This window comes from Clytia hemisphaerica, unplaced genomic scaffold (assembly GCF_902728285.1).
Source record: "Clytia hemisphaerica strain Z4C2 unplaced genomic scaffold, Clytia hemisphaerica genome assembly, whole genome shotgun sequence".
NCBI lineage: Eukaryota > Metazoa > Cnidaria > Hydrozoa > Leptothecata > Clytiidae > Clytia > Clytia hemisphaerica.
The window spans coordinates 1,452,313-1,475,552 of record NW_027103851.1 but is presented as its reverse complement, the minus strand read 5'-3'; the positions used below and the strand labels follow the sequence as shown (position 1 = coordinate 1,475,552).

The 23,240-nt window shown below is 35.4% G+C and overlaps 2 protein-coding genes across 5 annotated transcripts; one reads left to right on the top strand and one right to left on the bottom strand.

Annotated features, from left to right (window-relative positions):
• The first annotated feature begins 876 nt into the window (after positions 1-876).
• On the top strand, positions 877-11,785 carry LOC136807731 (elastase-1-like). Of its 4 annotated transcripts, none has more exons than XM_067064344.1 (9): positions 877-937; positions 5,827-5,925; positions 6,420-6,530; positions 8,197-8,301; positions 8,992-9,018; positions 9,425-9,535; positions 10,400-10,648; positions 10,995-11,180; positions 11,418-11,785. In XM_067064344.1, the coding sequence occupies exons 2-9, from the start codon at positions 5,904-5,906 to the stop codon at positions 11,753-11,755; spliced, it is 1,149 nt and encodes a 382-aa protein (XP_066920445.1). In that variant the 5' UTR covers positions 877-937; positions 5,827-5,903; the 3' UTR covers positions 11,756-11,785. The 4 variants fall into 4 exon arrangements, with proteins under 4 accessions (XP_066920445.1, XP_066920443.1, XP_066920442.1 ...); XM_067064342.1 differs by lacking the exon at positions 877-937 and adding an exon at positions 4,775-4,851; XM_067064341.1 differs by lacking the exon at positions 877-937 and adding an exon at positions 5,122-5,243.
• A 6,509-nt stretch (positions 11,786-18,294) lies between these two features.
• LOC136807730 (nucleoredoxin-like) lies at positions 18,295-22,893 on the bottom strand. The gene is made up of 5 exons (XM_067064340.1): positions 22,588-22,893; positions 20,602-20,679; positions 20,344-20,464; positions 19,651-19,717; positions 18,295-18,926 (listed from the first exon to the last, which is right to left on the bottom strand). The coding sequence occupies exons 1-5, from the start codon at positions 22,672-22,674 to the stop codon at positions 18,842-18,844; spliced, it is 438 nt and encodes a 145-aa protein (XP_066920441.1). The 5' UTR covers positions 22,675-22,893; the 3' UTR covers positions 18,295-18,841.
• Between the last annotated feature and the right edge of the window lie 347 nt (positions 22,894-23,240).

Genomic DNA, 23,240 nt, shown 5'->3' with positions numbered 1-23,240 from the left:
ATTCTTTTGTTTTCCGTTTTCCCTCCTTTTCTTACCATATCCTTTTAAATGGTTAATTTCAAGCCAGTTGGATTACCCTCTTGCATTGAAAAGCTTTTAACAATAAGCGATCACTTTAGATAAAAAATTTTCCAATACCTCTTCCAAGTTTGTAAATTTGTGAAGAAAATTTTGATGAAAACGATTTTTTGCTAACAAGCATATCGAGGATTTGACCTTTTTCGAGGGTTGCGTGCCCTCATGTATAAAAAAAAATAAAAAACGATAAAAATAGAAATTTCGCGGATTGCAAAAAAAGTTCAAATTTTTCGCGGAAACTAATTTTCGCGGATGGGCCTTTTTCAAATTTCCAATGGGACTTATTTTCGCGCATGACACCCAAATCTGCGAAATCCGTGAAAATTAATCCCCGCGAAAATTTATCCCATTAATACACGAATATATAAAAAACATGCATACACACAACACAAACCCGAAGTCCCAGACTTGTGACTAGCATAGTGTTTAAGGGCCCACACTCAGTCTCACTCAGAAAACATAACAGAAGAATATATACACCAGCTTGGTTTTAAATTTAACTTCTTTCGAAGCAACCTTGTAACTGCCGAAATGCAGCTAATTTATCTTTTAGTTTTACGTTTATTTTCATCGTTTCCTTTGTACTTTTTATTATTTGATAGGACTTTTGTTGTGAAACTGTAAATGATTACTATATAATTTGTATTAGTCTCACGTGTATTGTTTATATTATGTGCCTAGGGAGTTGCGTATTATATAGTGCCGTATTGTGTGTATAGTTATATGTTCGTCCCTTGAAGATTGTCTAGTTGTAGTATGAGTTGTTGTGACGTGTTATAATATCTGCGTGCTGAAATTGTGAGTGTTAGTTGAAAGTATCTGACGAAGTGTACGTGTGTGTTCAGCCACAGTGTTTTTAGTAAGTATCTATTTCTTCTTTATAAGGTATATCTTTATGTAAAGTCTTTGTAATCTAACTTATGTATCTTTTTATATTATGATTTGTACTTTATTTGTATTTCGTATTTCATTAGCTAAACGTGTTATTTTATTCATTTTTAGCTATTTTCCACCAAAGTGTCGTTCGTGACTTATGTTGACTCCCATTCGACTCGATCGGCATTTACAAACCTCGTTCCACCATGCGCATTATCAGCTTTTTATGCTTTACTAGATGGCGCTAGATAACACGGGTATTCTCTGGCGTCCATCAGTAGTGTAAATAAAGCCTGGGTAACAAAGGCACGAGGTTGCTTTCGAAGTAGCTGTACCTGTTGTATGTTGTGTACCGCAGAAGTATCCGAATTTTTGTGATTTTTGTGCCTTTTGATTGTTAAGGGCTCTGGACATACCCAATTTTTCGATTTTACACCAACTTAAATGGCAATTTTTGCATTTTAAAAACATTAATGTATAACTGTTTTAATATGTCCTGTTAAACCGACCTTTTTAAAATTTAAAAATCGAAAAATTGGAATGAAAAAATTAAATGAAGAAGAAAACGAAGGGTTTTTCGAAGAAGTGTATTTCACCTTTAAAGCCCTAATCTCGGTAAAAATCAAACATTTTTGAATTTTTTTTGGTTAAGGTGATGTATCTATTTAGTATCTAAAAATACAATTTCAGAACATTTTTGTGGAAGTATCTTTCCTTTAAAATTTCCAAAACACCTCATTTTTGGCAATTTTCTCCACTAAATTTCCATACAAAAGCAGCTATAACTTGGGATGTAGCCAAACAGAAAATTTTTCCGAAAAAATCTAAATAAAGAAATTATTTGTCATTAAATTTAAAAAAGATTGAAAAAATAAAATGATTTCCCCGAGGAAATTAGGCTTTTTTTGTGAAAAGTATATGATAGCGTTTTGACGTTTTATTAAGGTCCATGCCACACTTATTCCTTAATTACTCATGATGTAATTACTTAAATCAATTTTTTCAAAAGCAGTTTGTTCTTAAACATGTCAAAGAAGCGATTTTTCCCTATGACCAGAGCCTTTAAGTGAGCTTTTGGATTGTTATCTTTTAGCATGGTATGACTCTTTGACTAAAAGTTGCATTTCTGTATACTTTAAAAAAGAAACAAATTTTGATGGGAATCTAATTGGGCGGAAGACAAAAAACCCCAACTCAGGAGGGGATTCGATTGTTAAATGGCTGAAAAAGATACTTTGCGTGCAAATTCAATTCAGACTAGCAAGCGTCTGTCTTTCTTTGCACACAGGAACGCGGGATTAGTGCTTATAAAGAGTTCTTATAGAAAAATAGAAATTGCCACGGGAGAGTGGTTTGGTTTAGTGAACATATAGACAAAGAGCCTATTGCGAGCTTAAGCTGCAGGGGAATTACATTAACATGGTCTCTAGTCTAATTCAATTTGGCGGCTAAAGGATATTTTTAGCCGGAAATCGTATTTCAATCAGAAAACTGCACAAAAAATTGCATAAAAATACTCATTTTTGAGTAGAACATTTTAAGAACACTCTTGGACTTAGAACTCAAAAAATTATAATACTAGCCATAACTTTCATTAAAAGTGCCACTGCAGCAAAACGAACACATAGATTTGAATTTGCTTTCAAAAGGAATGGTATTAACCCTTCAGTAATTTTTGTTAAAAGTGACTTCTCATCTGAGACAAAATTATTCAGTCTTCAATTGAAAACAAGGGAATGATTTACAGTTATAGTTTACAGAGTATTCGAATACTTTGTGTTGAGTGATTTTTTAACCTACGCAGAGCGCTTTGTGACTACTTGTTGTATAAAAAAGGGATTCATTAACTCTCTAGGGACAAGAAAAAGACAAATTAACTGAGCTTTCAAAATAGCTGCAATCAGATCAATTAACTCAGGAAGATTATTTTTGATGATAAAACAATAAAAAGATTGTCATGTTAAGATAAGAATGCTACCGTGAGACCATTTAACCGGTATAAGAAGAGTGACAAACAATTTCGCAAAATTATGAGATGTTTTCCCAACTTCCTTATGTGTGAAGCTATGAATGCCATCCTCGGTCGCTTTAGGCTCTCTGCGGTGGCAAATATCCGAAGGCCTCGATAATTTTGGATGTTCTTATAAAAAAACGTGCATTTTAGAAATGTACAGGAGGGAGAATGGGGTGACGCTGAGGAGAATATCTGTCCATAGTCCGTATAAAAACCCCGGTCTGGAAGCCTTTTGTTTATTTCTATTGTTTCTTACTTGAACTTGCATTGAGAAATTACTTTGTTTTGCTCACTTTATGATCATGTGATTAAATCTTAAACCAATCCCAAGAGGAGTACTGGATAACGTGATCAAAAACTGAGCAAATCGATTTTTATATTTTGATATTAACAAAGAAAAAAGCTAACAAAAAGTTAATACAATAAGCTTCCAGGGTTTTATACGGACCCCGGGGGGGGGGGTACTAGGGCAAGTGGGGTTACGGGGATGCTCCGCTGGTCAGGGTACCTTTTTTTAACTCCCACGAGTCCCAGGTAGGGTCGTAAAAACACCAAAATAGAAAAATCAGTCCCTCGTAGGGTGACTATTTTTGGAAAAAGTAGAAAATTTTTGAAATTTTTGAAATTTCAGTCCCATTCAGGGTCACTTTTTTGCAAATTTCGAGTCCCACGTAGGGTCCATTTTTCGAACCTCAGCGGAGCACCCCCGTCGGTCGACAAGGGTAGTACCCCCCGGGATACGGACATAGCTGCATTAATAGTCCCGCTGCTGAGGTCGATAAATGTTTCATTTCGTGACACACATCTTAGAACTAACTTTTTTTGGTGGAAACTCACGAATTAGTATATGTAGATTCCAAAATCAAAAAGTTTCCACGATTTTATCGTGCAAGTAACGAGTAATTGGCGATTTTTTGCGTTTCCAGGCAAAATTGCAAGGCCTGGAAATTCATGATTTTTGGGGGGTCTTCAAATTAAAAAATGACCTATATCACATGATAGAGCTCTTCAAACTGAGCAAAAAAGTGTATTACACCAAAGTCCCAACTTCTCTAGATCAAAAGTTATGGGCCTATTTGTGGTCAAAAAGGTGTTTAATTTTGCATAAATTAATGCAGATTGTGAAAAAATTCCCTGTTTTCCATCAGTTTTTTACCACAAATAGGCCAATAAATTTTGATCTAGAGAAGTTGGGACTTTGGTGTAATACACTTTTTTGCTCAGTTTGAAGAGCTCTATCATGTGATATAGGTCTTTTTTTAATTTAAAGACCCCCCAAAAATCATGAATTTCCAGGCCTTGCAATTTTGCCTGGAAACGCAAAAAATCGCCAATTACTTGCACGATAATATCGTGGAAACTTTTTGATTTTGGAATCTACATATACTAATTCGTGAGTTTCCACCAAAAAAAGTTAGTTCTAAGATGTGTGTCACGAAAATTGTTTTCTAGCCACTTTTTTCGATCTCAGCAGCGGGACTATAAGTTTAAGCCTCGAAGGGCTTGAGTATAGAATCTTTAACCTTACCCAGGAAAGGAAAAGTGAAGCCATACTTATTTTCCATCCAGAACGCGCCTAGAGCACGCAACAATAATGACGATGCGATGGATTGTATCAGTTGTAGCAGTTCTTTTGTTTTTGATGACACTATATTTTTTTAAATCTAGGGATAGATATTACTTTCAATCCAGCGCCAGCGTTTGTGTAAAAACTACGCGCATGAATTCTGGATGTGAAATAAGTGGCTTTTTTCTCATCCAGGAGTCTCGTGTCTAGGCCTCTTGGGCTTGGAAGTCAATGATATGCTGTGTCCAAATTGGAATGTAAAACCCCGTAGGGATTGATCGCGGAGAGAAAAAAATTATGAAAGAACAAATTTCAAGTGAGTCATTTACAACCAAAAAGTATTGTATTTTAGCGTAGGAGAAAGAAAAAAAACCAGTCAAATGGCGATACAAAAGCTAACAGTCTAGAGGGGGTAAAGAATTTGGTCAATGAGTCTATTATTAACCATAATAACAACATCATCAATTAAAACTTCCAAAATAAAATCTTTCGTCATAAGACTTTTGATAGACCTTGGTTCACACATCCTACCAATAACAAGTTTAAAACCCTGTTAAAACTGACAATTTAGAGGGTTCTAATGACAAACTGACTTTTTTGAAATAAATTTTGTCATTATGGGACTAACATTTGGAGACTTATATTTTCTGATTGTTACATTATCGACGTATCAAGCAGCTTCTAATATTGATACTTTAGCAAGGAAAGGTAAACTTTTAACCCGAAAAATAATAGCGGAATCTTTTCTTTTTAGTTTTGGACACTAATTGGCTTTGGCCCTCAGAATCGAGGATGAGTGCAGCCTTAACTTCCCAAATTCCTATACGTAAAGTTAGATTTAAGTGCAAGACCGGGGGGGGGTACTAGGGTTGGTAAATGAGGGGTATGTGCGGACGGGACCTCTGAAAACCGACCCTTAGAGAGACCAAATTTTAGTGAAAAAGTGACCCTAAGGGAGACTTTTTCGAAAAATTTTCTCTGATTTTCAAAAATTTCCTACCCTTAGTGAGACTTTTTTGTAATTTTTTCTCTCAAGATCAAAATTTTTTTCTAAAAATCGTGATTTTTCCCACCCTTAGAGAGACTACTTTGAAATTTCCTGATTTTTGTAACCCTTAGAGAGACTTTGAAAGGTGAAAAACCCGACCCTTACCGTCCACACATACCCAGCACCTATTTTTGCCTAAGTACCCCCCCCCCCCCCCGGGGCGCAAGACTCTGCCGTATGCAGCGGTTGGGAGTTGGATTAAGATAAAGGCTAATAAATTACTGATGTTTTTGATTTTTATAGATGGTAGGTCCACCGTATTTTACAATGATAATCAATATAATCAATTCTACTCAAGTCGTCAAAGGGACAAAAGATCAATGGCTGTTGGATCTTTAGAAGGTGAGACTTAAAATCTGGTCCTTATGTAGTATTTAAGTAGTTTGTACTGCCATGAACATTGAATAAGCTTTTTCAAAGGACTTCAAAAACATCGAGAGTAAAGCCTTCGTAGGAGAATCAAAATCTTAAGTTTGTTCATCTATCAATACGCCGCAATCATCTAATCGATAAAGCCCTAAAAATACACCCCTGTTTCACATACCTATTCCACTGGAAAATTTGGAAAATTTTTGTCCTCGTTGGAAAAAAAATACCCTAAAATTTCAGTCTCACTCGGAAATTGACTTTGCTTTCATCCCTATCCGAAATTGCGAGAAGTTGAATTCCGAAACCATCCCCACCACCACCCCCCCCCCCATTTTAAGCTGGTAAGAATAGAATTTCTAACCACATTGAAATTTCGATAGAAAATTTTATCCCCACTGTGAGCAGAAGTTTCACTGGGGCTGTGAGGCTAGATGTTTTTTAATAAACTAATATTTCTTTTACCCTAGAAAATCTTTGTCGGGATATCGCCTCCTGGTGTTCAGAATATATCATTTATTGTTCCTACCCATATGTTTCAAACAATTGCCAAAAGACATGTCAAGTTTGCAAGGATTACGGTAAGAAAACCGTTGAACCCCGGTTGCTAATTATATTTGAACATTTTAAGTACTAAATAGACTTAAAATGGAGACAAGTCAACAAGAAAGAAAAGATCTACAAAAATGGATTAACTTTTAATCCCTGCTTTTTCCCGCTTCTTTTATTGAAATTTGTGCATCTTTTAATCTATGGCAACTAATGAAAACAAGTAAAATATTCAGGGTCGGTTGACAAATCTTTATAGATTTAGAAAGAAAATTAGAAAAGAAATTAGCGTTGGAGGCTTACATGAAAGAAACAGTGAGATTTACTACGATAATCTAATCATGCTTTGACGATATTCAAACTATTGGAAAAAAGGGACAATAATACGACTCAAGTGCATTGCATATAAAAATTCAACTTCTTATAATTTAACATGTTTTTGTTACAGAAAGTCTCTGTATGACAGAGAGGATTTTTTACTTTCGAGAGCTCGACTTGCTGTGCCAGTCAATAGTATGTGGTTGAAAGTCCTATTCAGGCACTGCTCAACAACGAGGCGATCCTTTGAGTAAGATGTTCTCAAACAGGACAGATTTGCTTGAAAATCATTTTGACTGGGTAGGTATCGAGACAAATACAAAGGCTAAACAGAAGCGTACACGGTTTCATCTTCAACGTGACTTTGTTTTTTTTTGGAAATTCTCCATTCTGATTACATTTCTTAAATGGCGAGTTTAAAAAAAAAGAACTTCTTGGGTGAAATTAAGGTATGACAGAAAACAAATTGAGACAGTGTTAGCGAAAGACAGACAGCGTTAAAACAAAAGAAAATAAAAGAAAATGTTGTCAAAGTCAACTTTGGAAATGGACGGTTTTCTTCCTCTTATAAAGTATGAAGTCAATCGAAACACGATCCACGTGCGAATCAAGCAACAAAATGCAAACATCGGACTATGAAGGAAAGCGAGCGAGTTTCTTCCTCTTCGTAAGTAAGAAATCAATAGAAACATGATCCACGTGCGAATCTAACGACAAAACGTAAACATCGGAGCATTGAAGAACGGAAGAATTTCTCAACGTTTCCGTTCCTCATTTTACATGGTCTTGATCAATATTTACTCCCAGCAAATGCCTTTCAATGCATTTTGGAAATTATGATAGCCATACAAGAGCAAGCAAGATTTAAATGACTTTCAATCAATCAGCGTTTAAAACTTATCATTTGATTTATGTTCTAGCTAAGGAGTCATAAATATTACTTGAAAAAAATATGAAGTTGTTAGTTGGTGTGACATGGCTTCTTTTAATTTTCTTGTCTGCTAAAGGTGAGATTTGTAATACCCCTGTCTCAGTTCTTTGGTCACCAGGGTCACCCTGAAATAGGGATCGGGCCTCATTGCAAAATATCAAAACGCTAGCCTGGTGGCCAAGTATGAAAAATGTATCTCTAATTTTACTAGTATCTGGGAGGCATCTGTCTCGTCAATGGTACAGTTTTCTGTAAATAAACCCGATACCTATGGACATTTCAAAATTCATTGCCGTAGAGAACTTTGAGACAGTGTACTACGCTATGTTATGCGTGAGATACACTCTGATAAGATTGATAGCAGCACAGTGGTGACATAATTTTGTACATGTTATCAAAGTTCTTCCTTAAGATTTTCTACCACAAAAAATCTTTTATTGCTTCCATAGCTGATGGATGTGAGGACAAAGCTGAATGGTGTCCTGGATACAAAGCTTATTGTAAAGATGTGCCTTACATCCAAGAAAATTGCCCAAAGTCCTGTGAGAAATGCCGTAAGAAATTTACTACACCTTTTGATAAAAACGCGATAAAATAAATACAGTCAAATGCTCTTATTCGAACCTCTACTATTCGAATCTTCCTATAATTCGAATCAAAATATTTGTCTCTTCAGAAATTACTATAAAATACTCTATTTAATTCGAATCTTTCTCTAATTTGAGGAAAATTTATGGTCCCTTTGAAGATCGAATTAGAGAGAATATCATCAATAAATTTCTTACAATCTACTTTTAATGTAGTACTGTCTCGCAATCTGCATTAGAGGCCCGGGGGGTGTTACTTAGGCAAAACGGGTGCTGGGTATGTGTGGACGGTAAGGGTCGGTTTTTTTACCCTTCAAAGTCTCTGTAAGGGTCGCAAAAATTAGAAAAATTTAAATTTGTCTCTCTAAGGGTCGAAAAATTCACGATTTTTAGTCTCTCTTATGGTAGGGAGTTTTTCAAAAATCAAAGAAATTTTTCAAAAAAGTCTCTATAAGGGTCGGTTTTTGGAAGTCCCATCTGCACATACCCCTCATCCGCCAACCCGAGATTGGAGGAAAGGCCGAATTTTTGAAAGACTTTAATTTAGATTACGCAATTGATAGTTGAAGATTCAATCGATCGAACATGTCAATGAAATTTTATTAGGAGAATACAAGGTAATTTATTATCATAAGTTATTATTACCTTCTTTTTTAGCACAAGTTGGGACTGGTGAACCGACAAGTAAGTTTTTTAACCATTTATTCAATAGGCTGTTCCCAAAAAGATTTGTACCCCCTATTTTGATGAGGTCCCATTTTACTGACCACCTTTGATTTTTACACTTGAAAATTCAGACCCCCTGGATTTTTTATTTTTCAGACCATCCTCCACGACACACTTTCCTCAACATGGGGGGGGGGCTCAGACTATTTGCTTGGAACAAATTGCTTTAAAGCAAAGAATGAAGTTAGGGTGTAGTTTGTAGGAGAAGATCAAATATTGATTGAACGAGCGGAGTGAAAAATTTAAGAAATACCTGTCATATCAGATAGACCCACTTTTCTAATACCAGCACACATTTTTCCTTGATATCGAGGTGTCAGTTTAAAATAAATTTTTAACGTTTTTAGTCACTATTTTATTTTAGCTTGCAGAGACCGTTCCTCGAGATGTTCTTCATACAGTCATATTTGCTACCAAGATAAATATCTAAACTTTATGAAAACTAATTGTGAGAATACATGCCGATTCTGTGAAGGTAATTCCAACAGAAGAAGAAATAGAAAATCTTTGCATAATTTTTTATATAGTGAGAAGGATAGAGAGTAAAGTGAACTTTCTTACAATTGATATTTATGCGTATTCTTCGCATTTAACTTTTACCCCGTCCCTTAATTACCATCGATAACACAGCCCCCGGTGGCAACTACCCTTGCCAACCGATGAGGGTGCTCCGCTGAGGTTCGAAAAATGGACCCTACTAGGGACTCTTTTTTTCAAAAAATTTGCCGAAATTTGCGAAAATAGTGAACCTGAATGGGACTAAAATTCCAAAATTTTCTCAAATTTTCTACTTTTCTTCAAATTTTCCTTGTCCCGGGGGGGGGGGGTACTAGGGCAAGATGGGTTACGGGGATGCTCCGCTGGTCAGGGTACCTTTTTTGACCTCCACGAGTCCCAGGTAGGGTCGCAAAAACACCAAAATAGAAAAATCAGTCCTCCGTAGGGTGACTATTTTTGGAAAATTTGGGGAAAAAGTAGAAAATTTGATAAAATTTTGGAATTTCAGTCCCATTCAGGGTCACCTTTTTCGCAAATTTCGAGTCCCACGTAGGGTCCATTTTTCGAACGTCAGCGGAGCACCCCCGTCGGTCGACAAGTAAGTAGTACCCCCCCCCCCGGACCCTTGTGGAGGTTGAAAAAGGTACCCTGACCAGCGGTGCATCCCCGTAACCCATTTTGCCCTGGTGCCCCCCCCCCCGGACACAGCCATAGTAAGCAACAGACTAAATTTGCCACACATTCGCCAGACTAGGCTCCAAACTTTGCCAGAGCTTGATTGTCATTATATCCACCTAAAAGAAAAATACAAAGCCAAACCCTGCTCAACATTGTTCTCTAGGAGATTGCGGAATAGCAGAACAACGGAAACTCGCATCTGCATCCAGTGTCGTACAAGGTGAAAGTGCACCGGTTGGATACTACCCTTGGCAAGCGGGTATCTACTTTGATGGTGATTTTCTATGTGGAGGGACGCTTATCGATAGGACACACTTGTTGTCGGCTGCACATTGCTTTTATGTGTTAGATCGCGATGATTTAACGAAATACAAAGTAGTATTGGGTGATAACAACAAAGATGTTAATGAAGGTATTTTATAAGCCTGAACCCCAGACCCACTGGAAAATTTGGCAAAGATTTCATCTCAGGTGGGGAAAAACCCAGTGGGTTCAGCCCCACTAGGAAATTGACTTTGATTGCATCCTCATTCAAAATTCAATGCTTGAAAATTAAACTCCTAAACCATCCCCAGTTGATGTTTTAACCTTGGAACAATAGAATTTCTATCCCCATCGGGATTTCAATAGGAATTTTTTATCCCCAATAAGGAAAAAGATTCATCCGGGGCTGTGAGATAGGGGTATTTTTATTGAGAATGAATTCTGTAACCCCTTAATGACATTTTTGAGAGCATCGAGAATCATTTATTTTCAAGGTATGGAACAAAGAATCACAATCTCGAATATGACGTTACACGAAAATTATGAAACGCAAACCTACAAAAACGATATTGCTATACTTGAACTATCGATCCCAGCTGAGCTCAACAACTTCGTCAACACAATCTGTTTACCTGATTACAGTGTAGAATTACCAGTTGGAAAGAAATGCTTCGTCACAGGTAATGGTTTGTGTTTTTTTTTCTCGATAAAACTGATGTCAATACACAAACAAACCAATCCTTTTTACCCTTTAACTCACTGACAGAAACTCTATCGTAGGAATATGTATTTGAACGAAATTTTGGCCCCTTAGCTTAATTTATAGTTGGAAAATCTCTTTGTTATTGAAAAAAATACTTGGTAACTTGAAGACTCTCGCATAGACATGAGTCAAACCAATTCTCTTTCTATTCTAGGTTGGGGTAAAACATCAGTCATTAGTTACACGTCCAACCTTTTACAAGCTGAGCTCCCAGTGGTCGACACAGAAACATGTGCTACCCGAAATTCATTCAATAACCACGTGGTCACTACCGACATGCTTTGCGCTGGATATAACAATGGTTTCACATACGCATCAGCATGTCATGGTGATTCTGGTGGTCCTTTCCAATGCGAAGATCCTGATTCTAAGAAATGGTTTTTATATGGTGTCGTGAGTTGGGGGTCACCCCAGTGTAATGGACTTGATTCATATACTGTTTTTACAAAAGTTAGTAAATATATTTCATGGATTTATAAGAACAAGACTTAAGAAGAAATAACTAATGTAAATTACAGACCAGATCAGTTGTTATGCAATACCCCCATCATCTGTTTACAGGTTATTGATCCGGCTTATACAAATAGGACTTCATTTATCTGTTTTCTATCAACAAACACTTTCACCGTGTTGACAAATCATTACAACTGTTTACATGACCTTCTGAAATTTATCAAGTATTATTTGTGGTGAGAAATGTGGAAGGATGTCTGTCATTATGTTCCTCGCCTCACTACATGTTTTTTTATAAAAACATCCAAATTTTTTGAAGCCATCGAATGTTCTTAACATTTTGGGTTTGAAGCCTAAAAATCTTCTTTTTTTCTCCATTTTGTGACCATTTTGACCGATTTTCCCAAAGAATCGGGTGTTTTTGAGTCTACAAAGCCTTAGAATGCATATTCTTAACTTGTTCTTAGCATTTTGGCAGTCGAAGCCTTATGTAGGCTGCATGCTCCCCAAATTAGTTTTGATATATCAAAACTTATCAGAGGGGATGTGTGCAGCCTAAGTCTTATGTTCTTATATAGTTTGTTCTTATAAAAAAACTTGTGTGTCTCATACAAAAGGTCTTCATATGTTAGAGACGATGTAATGGATTCAAAAAAAAATAAAGATAGCAAAGGATTTCCATATTTCTTTTGGGAAATTTCATTTTGCGACAGAAGGCAATCTCTCCAGACAAGAATATCAAAGATAACAGAAACTGTTATGAAGATGTCAATTCTTGTCTTTATTTCAAGACCATGACCATGGCATGACTATGACTAATGATGAGATCTGAAAGAAGCAGGATTTATAAAAAAATCAACCTAAAATCACTAAAGTTGAGCATCATTCTTAAATTGTTCTAATCATTTGGTAATTTCAACCCTAATTGATATTTCTCATTTTAAACCAGAGAAACCTAATGTTTCTAGAATGGTTATTTCTTCCCTTTTCTTCTCAGAATGATTAATTTCGTACAAAAGAACTTGTTTTTCATAAAATGCAATACAGTAAAACCTCCAATTAACGGACACTTTAAAACGCGGACACCTCTGATTAGCGGATAATTCTAGTTTCCCCGGCCATTTCCTAGCCAAATCCTCATTAAAAAGTTTCCAAAAGGCGGACACTCAATTAGCATACCCTTGAATTACCTCCCAGCAGTTTATGGCACGAAATGGTCAAAACCCTACTTTTTCATCTCTAATTAGCGGACATCGACGGGCAAACTGGTCACAGATTTTAAAAATTGGACAGGATTGATTTATCCAAACTATTTATTTCTTAAAACACTTCAAAGTTTCATTAAACAAATTACATAAAGACGTTTTGAGCGTTCCCTTTATCGTGTATGTAAATTTTCTTAATTCATAAAAATGATAAATTACAGGGACCTCAACCCTCGACCCAGCGGCCACGTATTTACGACGCAAGAGAGCCGAGGAACGTACAGAGTTAAAATACTCATGTCCCACGTCAATGCGCCCATCAGCATATGAGCATCAGTGGGGTATGTGACCCTGGTTTTCGAGGGTGCAGGGACCTCAAGACTACTATGATTCATAAAAAATAAATTGTTACATTTGAATAATATGCTCTTGTCTTTAGAAAAGTACGTCGAACAAAAATTTTACATACTTAGTAATTAATAGTACCTTATACCAAAATTAGAGCACATAATTAAAATTGTTTCTAAAAGGCAGACACTTATAATTAGCGGAGACTAACCCTAGTTCTCAATGGTGTCTGCTAATTGGAGGTTCCATTGCATACGCATACAGTAAATAAAATAATTTGATCTAAAGTATGTAAACACTGTTCTATAGCACGATTGTACTACTTTGCCAGTTTTAACCAGTATATTCTCTTCTCTGCTCTTCAACTTTGAATTCCACTTGAGCATAATTTCTGATCTCATACATCCCTCTTATAAAACATCTGCAATTTTTCTCTCCATTCTTAGCAGCAACATAATAAGGGACTTTGTAATCGGTTAAATACACGTTGATGCGGCAAATTGTTTGGAGGACATCTTCTCCTCTGGAACTGCATGTATATTCACCGTTGAATTCTTGGTGTTGCGAAAAGAAGATGGTGTACTGAGATGCTGGATCGGTATGAACATCATCAAAGGTGGCACGTTTTGTCACTTTGCCATCAAGAACGATTGGAGCTTTTGAATCTTGCACCCGTTGTCCTAAGATTTGACGGACGATTTCTGGATTAGTGAAACTAGTACGTGTGAAGTACTTTCGGTACGCCGGTGTCAGGTTGAAACGTACGGAACCAGAATCGTAAGCTAGTGCACGTGTTTCTACATGGTAAAGCTTCTTCTTGCCAGCTTTAGCCTTTTCGATTCTATAGTTGATTTTCGATTCACTCCAATCACACGTCACATTCTTTGGACATCTTGGTAGCGCAACCTTCTTTCTTTTCCCTTGCTTTGTTTTAGGTTTTTGGGCTTCTGTTCCCAATACAAGCAAACCTACAACAAATAGCACGGCTGTAATTCTTCTCATAGTGATACAATGCTTTGCTACGTGCACCTATCTGATATCTTGATAAACACTAATCGTAAAACCTTTATTTGTCAAGGTTATTTATAATGCTTAGATAAAGAGCCTGGGCCTAGTTTAGTCCACCGTTTTCTTTCACAATATCACTTAGTGAAATACCGAGAGATTTTTCTGTCAGACTTTGAGATAGCGAGAAATTATAAAATGCACATCGAACTTACTTTTTTACTTATTTACTTATTAATTTCAAAAAGTGTCAATCATGCAAATATAACCAGTTTTGTGATTTACTAAAACCAACACACCCTGTCACTGTTTGGATTTTCTGATTCATTAGTGTTGCCATGTTGAGATATTTTTGATGAAATTTGATGCAATGATGTATCCTACCATTCAGTGTAAACATGAAGGAACATGAACCTGGTAAATTGTAGTCAACTTTCTCTCCAATTCGAACTTCTTTTATGTACTTCCCATAATCCTAATATTTCTATAATTCGAAGAAAGATTTTAATCCCTCGAATTAGAGAGAGTCAACTGTAAGTAATACTGATGTCATAATTAAGTGAATAAGGGTACACCAAACCGTTTTGAGGTTTTTTGAGAATTTGCTCAAACTTTCAAAACTTTCAAAAGTGACATATCCACGTTACACTTTTTTTATTTCAAATCAGCCATATCTCAACTTTGGAAAATAGCTTTTATTGAGAATCTTGGTTAATTCCTCGTTTTTAGCATTTTAAAGTTCGGGCGAGAAAGTCGCTTTTGGGCTATTTGTTAAATTTATTCGAATATCTCAATTTGAGTGGGTTTTATAGATTTACAGGCTATATTCTTAGCCCTATTGGACCCTATTCTTGAACTTTTGGATCCTCAGATTCTAGGGTCTTAAGTCTTAAATCTCATGCTAACACTCAGAGTTTTCTCTTCCAACCTAAGTTAGAGCGCTTCCAAATCGTTTGTGGCTATAAGTAAGATTTCGTAGGAATTTCCCTTTTTTCTCAAATATTATGACCGGGATTGTTGACAAAAAATTTTGTCTTTCGCCCCCCCCCCCCCCAAAAAAAAAAAAAAAGATATGTATCCTGCTTTCTGTCAAGGGAACATTTTGACTGTGTTGACAAACCATTACACAAAAGTGGTATGGTCTGGTATATAGTAGTATAACGAAAAATCAAGACTGGGTGCTGGGTATGCGCGAAAGATACGGGTCGGATTTTTCACCTTTCAAAGTCTCTCCAAGGTTAAAAGTGGTCTGGAAAAGCAAGGGACTCAAAAATGTAAATTTGACTATTTTATACGGATACGCCATCTTGTGCAGTCTTTTGCAATTTGTAAATTGCGATATAAGTTTTACAATAAAACATTCCCAAGCAAAATCTATATAGAATTGATAAAAAAAATTTTTTCGGCGTCCTTCTTTGAGGCAAATCTGATCAGAATTTCGAATTTTTACCTGTAAATTGAATATGCCCTATTCATCCTTCATCATCAACAGCTGCACGAATCCTATGAACTAGGTTTGAAATATAACCTGTGATACTGCAATAGCAAACACTTGAATTTTGTTAGTGCTGCAGTAATGGCAAACATATAGTTATAATTTTTATGACTTTTGCAAGTTTTGGTAAAAGATCTTGTATCAGTTGTTATGGCGGATTTTCAATAATATTCTAAGATGAACTAAACTAGGGTTAACAAATACATTGTATATTTGTACACACTCGAGTCAAAAAGATGTCATACTATTAAAATATCCGCTTATATAACGCTGTAGCCAACATTTACCTTACGCTCGTTACGTTCCCGTCTCTTTCCCCGCTTCGAATAATTTCTACGATTTCGCGCGAGTACAAAAAAACGACAGTCTACTTAAAAAGGAAACTTTACGCCGAACAGTTTTATGAAGTTTACTTTCAAAATATTGCGCTGATTTCCATCAAGGATTTGCAATCACCAAAAGTTGTGTTGATGGATCAAATCACAATCAAAACTTGTCATTATTTTGACTGACAATTTAAAAAGAAAGTGTTCCCTGAATTGACGTCATTTCATTATTTTTACTGTCTAAACAAATACTTTGACAGGCAGATCACTAGTGTTATTTTAGCGATAGCTGAGTTTCAAACTAGGCTCCGTTTGGAGAAGTATAAAAGGGTCGCATTTAAAGGAAAGCAAAATAATTAGAAGCTACATATTGACAAGATGAAATTTGCGATCGTTCTACTATTATTGGGCTTGCTTGTATTGGGAACAGAAGCCCAAAAACCCAAAACAAAGCAAAGAAAAGGAAAGAAGGTTCAACTACCAAGATGTGCAAAGAATGTAACGTGTGATTGGAGTGAATCAAAAATCAACTATAGAATCGAAAAAGCTAAAGCTGGCAAGAAGAAGCTTTACCATGTAGAAACACGTGCACTAGCTTACGATTCTGGTTCCGTACGTTTTAACCTGACACCGGCGTACCGAAAGTACTTCACACGTACTAGTTTCACTAATCCAGAGGCTTTACGGCCCATTTTAGGAGAGAGAATACGTGATCTTAAAGCGCCAATCGTTCTTGATGGTAAAGTGAGAAGAAAAGCCACTTTTGACGAAGTTCATATTGACCCAGCGAGAGGCTACACAATCAATTTTTCGCAACATCAAGAATTCAATGGTGAATATACATGCAATTCCAGACGAGAAGATGTCCTCAAAACCATTTGCCGTATCAACGTGTATTTAACCGATTACAAAGTCCCCTATTACGTTGCTGCTAAGAATGAAGAGAAGAATTGCAGATGTTTTATAAGAGGGATGTATGAGATCCGAAATTATGCTCAAGTTGAATTCAAAGTTGAAGAACAAAGAAGAACTTTTGGAAATTTTCGAGATTAGACTCGAAATTGGAAAGTTGAAACCGAAGGTTGATATTTGAAATCTAAATTACGTGTTTGGCCCCAAATAGATAGTAACATTTTGTGTGCACTTTTTGATAAGAATAGTGTTTTCTATTTTATTCATCATTGATGTCCCAACATTTTAATAAAAATTTTTTTGAGCAGTGTTTCCTAGTTAGGATCCAAAACAGACGTAAATTCGAAATGTAATTATACCTCGATCAAAAAAGAATCTGTTTTTATATACTTTCTGTCTCTATAGTCTTTACCATAGGAGGGGTAATTAGCCATTTACAGGTAAATAAAGTGCTCTAACAATCCCTCGAAACACCATTTCTAGTTTATGTTGCCTAATTCTATGATTGTGATATTCTTAGCATTTATTGGCAGATTTCATTATGAATATTCTTATATATCACATTCATAAAAAAAATCTTTATGAATATTCTTATCTGTATCTGTGCTGTGAAATACCCCGTTTACTGCTTGAAAAAATCCCAGTGGGTCTGTGAGAAGGGATTGTCTTATTGATTAAAGGTCTGGAACCACTTGAAACATTTCTCATCAAATAGAAACATTTGACAACGGAAACACGCAAAAATTTTACTTCGATGAAAAAGTTACTTGTCGCCCCACGTCAAATGACGGAAAAAAACATAGAAGGGGGGAGGTTTGTTCGATTTTTTGAGGTCGTTCGACTTTTTTAATCAAAGCACTTGTTTTACATTTTTGGAAAGCTAAGGGGTAGGAGAATCAAAATAACATTGGTACCAATTTTTTTTTGGACACTTTTGTGTGTTTTTCGGACAAATATGACGGTCTCAAGAAAAAATCATAGGGTCAAAATCTAATGAAAATTTTAGCTTGAGAAAAGAGAGAACTGTTGTATATTTTTGAAAAGCTCTCGAAAATTAAGATTAGAGATATATTCCCATATTGCGAGTATAGGTGATTTCTGTACCTAACTCAAGATATTGACCCTTAAAAATAGTGTTTTTCAGCCAGAAACAGCTATTTTGTCCACTTTTTTAAGCTTTTACAACGGTAAAAGTAGGGTTAATAGATAAAACTTTGTGAATGCCTTAAAATTCTCATTATAATATATTCCATTGTTTTTTAAATTTCCATTAATCAGAAAAATTCATTGACGATTGGTCAAAATATTATCTTTGGAATAAAAGCAACACTCTTAAATAATATTACAATTGTTTATTTAGTGCATTTAAGTGGATAACCAGATTGAAAATATTCATTCGATAGTCCTTAGCAGAATCTCCAAATCCAAGATATTTAGGTTTGTAATTTTTAGTTTCTACTTGAAAACAATAGAATTTCAAAGCGAAGTACGTGTGAGGTACAAAAATCTGAAATTTAAATCATCATATATATTTTTCAGAATGCTATTGCTAAAAAATATTTGATGGTCTTACTAAGGACCATGGAAAGAATCTTTAAGTTAAGTTTTATTTTTGATCTGGTTATCTCTTTAATTTATTTGGTGCTAAGCCCTATGTACAAAATAATAATCTGGTGAATAAAATTATGAATAGTGAGAAAAAATAAGCAAATATTCGTAAGGTATTTTCTATCGGATATCTTAAATTATCTCACAGTGAATTTTGCTTAGAGGTTCAATTTCTCTAGTGCTTAAAAAATTGGAAAATTATTATGATGATTTGTTAGTTTGGTCTTTAGGACAACCATTCTCTCTTTAATGCTCTTGGTTCTTTGCTCATAACCTCAGCACGGCCTTGCTTTGTGACCAATTTCCCATCACTAAAAGAGAGATAAAACTGAAGTCAATAACAAATATGGATTGGTGGGTCGTATTGGGCCATTTAATCAAATTTCCATACAGGGGGGTGGACGATTTTCACTGGAAAATTTTTTACCGTCTGGAGAAATGAAGGAAAAAACCCACTGGAAATTCTGCTCGAATTACCCCCTAGAAATTTTCGTCCACCCCCTGTATCAATGGACAAACAATGTAAGAGTTCCATTATATCATATTCAGAATCAAGTGGGATGGTCTTGAGGTTCAGTTTTTAACTCTAAAATTAGTAATCAGTATAAAAAGTGGGAAGAAAGGACAGCCTATTAGGCAATATTATTCAAGCAGATTTGCAAAAGAGCAGACGAGGAGCTCTCCACAAAAAAGTTTTTTTAGGAAGCGCACCGCAAACACTATATATTGAAATTTAAGTTTATTTTAAGTTTTGCAGAGTTATTCAAATCCATTGAAGAGTGGTGGAAATAAATAAATAATTCACTTGAAAATTACAACATTCATACATTAATAAAGCAATTTATTCATTGTTCAGAAGGTTCAGACACATTCAAGCTCTAAATAAAGCTCGAATTATTTAATTTCAACATAACCCTTTCGTAAAATGATCAGGCAATGCAATGCAATGTAGAATTATTGCAAAATTGAAAGCGAATCTTTATAGCAGTTTATCATAATTTCACTAAAATAAATCAATTTTGGATATATCCATACCTTCTACAAACTACTAAAGTTGGAATTCCCTTAACTTCAAATTTTTCGGATAACTTCTGCTTTAAAGCTGTAAAAAGATGAGAAGAAAAAGTCATTAAATGTATGAAATTCAATAATATAACTGTGAAGCTTATAGTTAGATTATAAAAGTTGAGCTACCTCAACGTTGTGATTTTATTGATGGAAATTAGTAATAATGGGCTCTTCCAGAAAGTTTTTGTAAATGGGGGGTGGAGGATATATTGGAGCGAAAAATCCGCAAAATTTTCTTTGTTTTGGGGGCAAACTTGCTCTTTTTAGGGGTAATTTTAAATGTTTGATAGGTCAACTGTCGCTTTTCCGGGGGTAAATTTCCCCAAAACGTTATATACTCCACCCCACATTCAAATTTTTTCTGGAAGAGCCCAATTGAATTATGATACACCAGTTCGATGTTAGAACACACGTTTTTTATAAGAACATCCAAAATTTTTGAAGCCTTCGGATGTTCTTTTTGAATTTTAAGCCTAAAAGTGTCTTAACGTGTTCTTTTTTCATCACTTTTCGAGCATTTTTGCCCATTTTCCTAAGAAATCGGGTGTTTTAGAGCCTACAAAGCCATAAAATGTTCTTAACATGTTCTTAACATTTTGGCCATCGAAGCCTTATCTTATTACATATCTAGTTTGTTGTTATAAAAAAACGTGTAGTTACCTCTCTCTGCATAAGGTAAACATAAGTAATCTCCATGTTCATTAAAGTAAGACTTGCATTGTTCTTCATCTCGATCGGAAGATACAAATATGATAGCTATATCTCCTTCATTCCCTACTTCCTATGAAAAGAAGTTTTCAAAAAATGTTTCATTAAATGAGACTAAACTGTAATTTTTACTCCACCATAAATTCTAAATACATTATCAAATGCGGTATGTAGTTTTATATACTTATATTTAAGATTGTAGCAATTTACCTGATAAAAGTCTTTTAATACTGGTGTAAATCCCCTGCATGGTGGACACCAATGTGCACTGAAGTAAAAACAAATGATCTAAAAAGAAAAATGAAAGGTAGATACAATTGTACACTTCTGTCTGCTCTTTTGATCTTTCAAGTTTATAAGATTGAAATAATGAAAGATGTATTCTAAGGTATGCTTTTTACACAAAGGAAAAAGTTATAATAAAGTTTAAAAAACTTTATATACATCACTGCAACCAAACCCAGAGTATAATTTACTGAATGCATAGAGTGGGATAAGATTTCAGATTTTTCAAAAGGACTATTTGCGGTTACATACATAAATCTAATGATGTTAAAATATGTGTCTGTCTTTGTGGAGTTTTCACTAAGACTACCGACTCAAGACATTGAACAAAACTGAAAAAATATTATTTTTTTCTAATTTTTTCTTCTACGCTTGCACTCCTTTTTCCATGATTTTTGTGGGCTATGTGTATATCATCAGTTTGAAATTATCCTTCTTACATTGGCCTGCAAACCTAAGGTCAGTTCTAAATATCTGGTGAGACTATTTATGTATGTCATTCTGGAGTTCTGTGTGGTCTAGATGGGGCCCCGTCTACTCACGATTTTTTCTGAACTCGATAGTAGACGGGTAGTCTTGGACAAAAATTTCTACAATTTTTTGTAGAAACGCTTCTGATTGGCCGATTATGTCTATTGTTCTCCCGAAAAATTTATGCAACAAAATTCTGATTGGCCAGTTTTCAAACGGTTTTTTTCTGGTGGAAAATTCAAAATCTCCAATTCTACCATACTAATTTTTATCTCATGTGAGCTTTGTGAAATGGAGTACAGTTAGGAACATTTGGCGAGTTCCTGTATGCGGCCGCAATCAAAAAAATCATAACCACACTCATAAAAAAAATGTGTTTGTGTCTTTTTTTACCGTTTTTTGCCTAGATGATATAGCAAACATAGTAAGTATAAGCAGACTGTGCCTTTAATTGGCTGTAAAAAAATTATGCGTCGGTAGAAATTTCTTCAACTTTCAACAATGATAGAACAGACCTATTTAAAAAAAATTAACCAGTGCATTTTTCATCTTTCTACTTCTTCATCTTCCATGAAGCTCTCAAAGTCAAATAGAATTAAGCACATAAGATATTCTTATAATTGTGAAATGTCATTCGTGCTTTCGCTAACTGTGGAGTGCATGACGTAACTTGCGCGGCAACAAACTCGCCTTCTGTTGGCTGGTCATATTGGGTGTTTTGACGTTACCACCCTCGAAGCAGCGGGCGCCTTCGTCATTCTGCAACTCTGTCCACCATTTTAAATGAGTTAACAATAGATCTAAAAGAGCGCCCTCATCAAGAAAGATCATTTGCTTTGGTCTCCGGCTTTGGGAAGTAGTAATGTTTTCAATTGTTTTCGATGGAAAATGGTAAGAAACTTAAGTTTACAAGTGTCATTCAGTTTTTGCTCGCTGATAGAATGGCAGGATCCTGGATGGTTTCCCTAACTGGAGTAAAAATTTGTATGGGTCCAGACTATGTGTGGTCAGATTCGCAGTAATTTGAGAAAAAAAAACTTTCTTGAAATAAAGACTTTTTCGACAAATTCAACTCTGGTGCTGACATTGATCTTCTTTACATCTCATTTTAGAACTTTTCATGTTATCGAGGGATGAAAAATTGAGAAAATAACTTTTAAAGAACCGAAAAACCTTTCCCTCTATATAATTTTACATTTTTCAAACACCTCTGACATCTAGGACAGCACATTTCTGCTGACTCGACATTTCATTGTTGAAAATTGCCATTTTCAGCAATAGTTGCTGAAAAGAGCAATAATTGCCATTTTTATCTTAAAACACCCAACTGAAAACTGTTGGTTTTTAACAAATATATGTAATATGTGTCATGTGTGTGTGTTTTCTGGAAAATCTCCTTGTCTTTAAATCTTAAGAAATAGTAGGGAAATATAAACAAACCTTGTGATCTTTGAGAACTTTTTCAGCTGCAATTTGTTCACCTTTTTGAGTGAGAAATTTCTTTCCTTTGATCAGTTCAACAACCATTTTCTGTCTTTTACCAGTTAAATATATTCCAACTGTCCAATATTTTTTTATAAATCGAAGTTGCTGCTTTGTGTGGGTAAACCTTCCTCTATAATTACTTCTTTCTTGTGTGCTGTTATACTTTTATATATCGACTTTCATTGATTCTATTTTGCTGATATGCTGTGTCAGTGTTTCAAAATGAATAGGCTGGGTTTTGCTGAGAAATCATGAATTCACAAAAAAATGTAATCGAAAGAGAAAAAGGAATTTCATAACAACAAAGCGACGAGCGAGTGCTAGAAATACAAGCAAGGAAAAAAAATAGATCTAGCCACGGATTTGATAGTCCGGGTTTTTTTCCCTACGGAAATCAGGGCCGGTCTTGACCTTTGGACCTTTTTAGAGAGTTCACGTGCTCAGCACGATCTGACTTTTAGCACGCGATTGAGCATGACAACACGCGATTGAATTGACATCCATTTGGTTTTTTGGGTGGTCTGCCAGGTAAGGCAGACAAAAACATTTTGAAAATAAGACTCCACATTGTTGAACGTGATTGTTTGATTGCAATGTACAAGATCTAT

Bases quoted from the DNA above. Each gene is read 5' to 3' on its own strand.
- LOC136807731 (XM_067064341.1), top strand. From the start codon at position 5,153: ATGGGACTAACATTTGGAGACTTATATTTTCTGATTGTTACATTATCG. The intron at 5,926-6,419 runs GTGAGACTTAAA...CTTTTACCCTAG, and splicing joins GGCTGTTGGATCTTTAGAAG to AAAATCTTTGTCGGGATATC. The intron at 8,302-8,991 runs GTAAGAAATTTA...CTTCTTTTTTAG, and splicing joins AAAGTCCTGTGAGAAATGCC to CACAAGTTGGGACTGGTGAA.
- LOC136807730 (XM_067064340.1), bottom strand. From the start codon at position 22,674: ATGGTTGTTGAACTGATCAAAGGAAAGAAATTTCTCACTCAAAAAGGT. The intron at 20,680-22,587 runs GTTTGTTTATAT...TTTTCTTTTTAG, and splicing joins AAGTTCTCAAAGATCACAAG to ATCATTTGTTTTTACTTCAG. The intron at 20,465-20,601 runs GTAAATTGCTAC...TTCTTTTCATAG, and splicing joins TATTAAAAGACTTTTATCAG to GAAGTAGGGAATGAAGGAGA.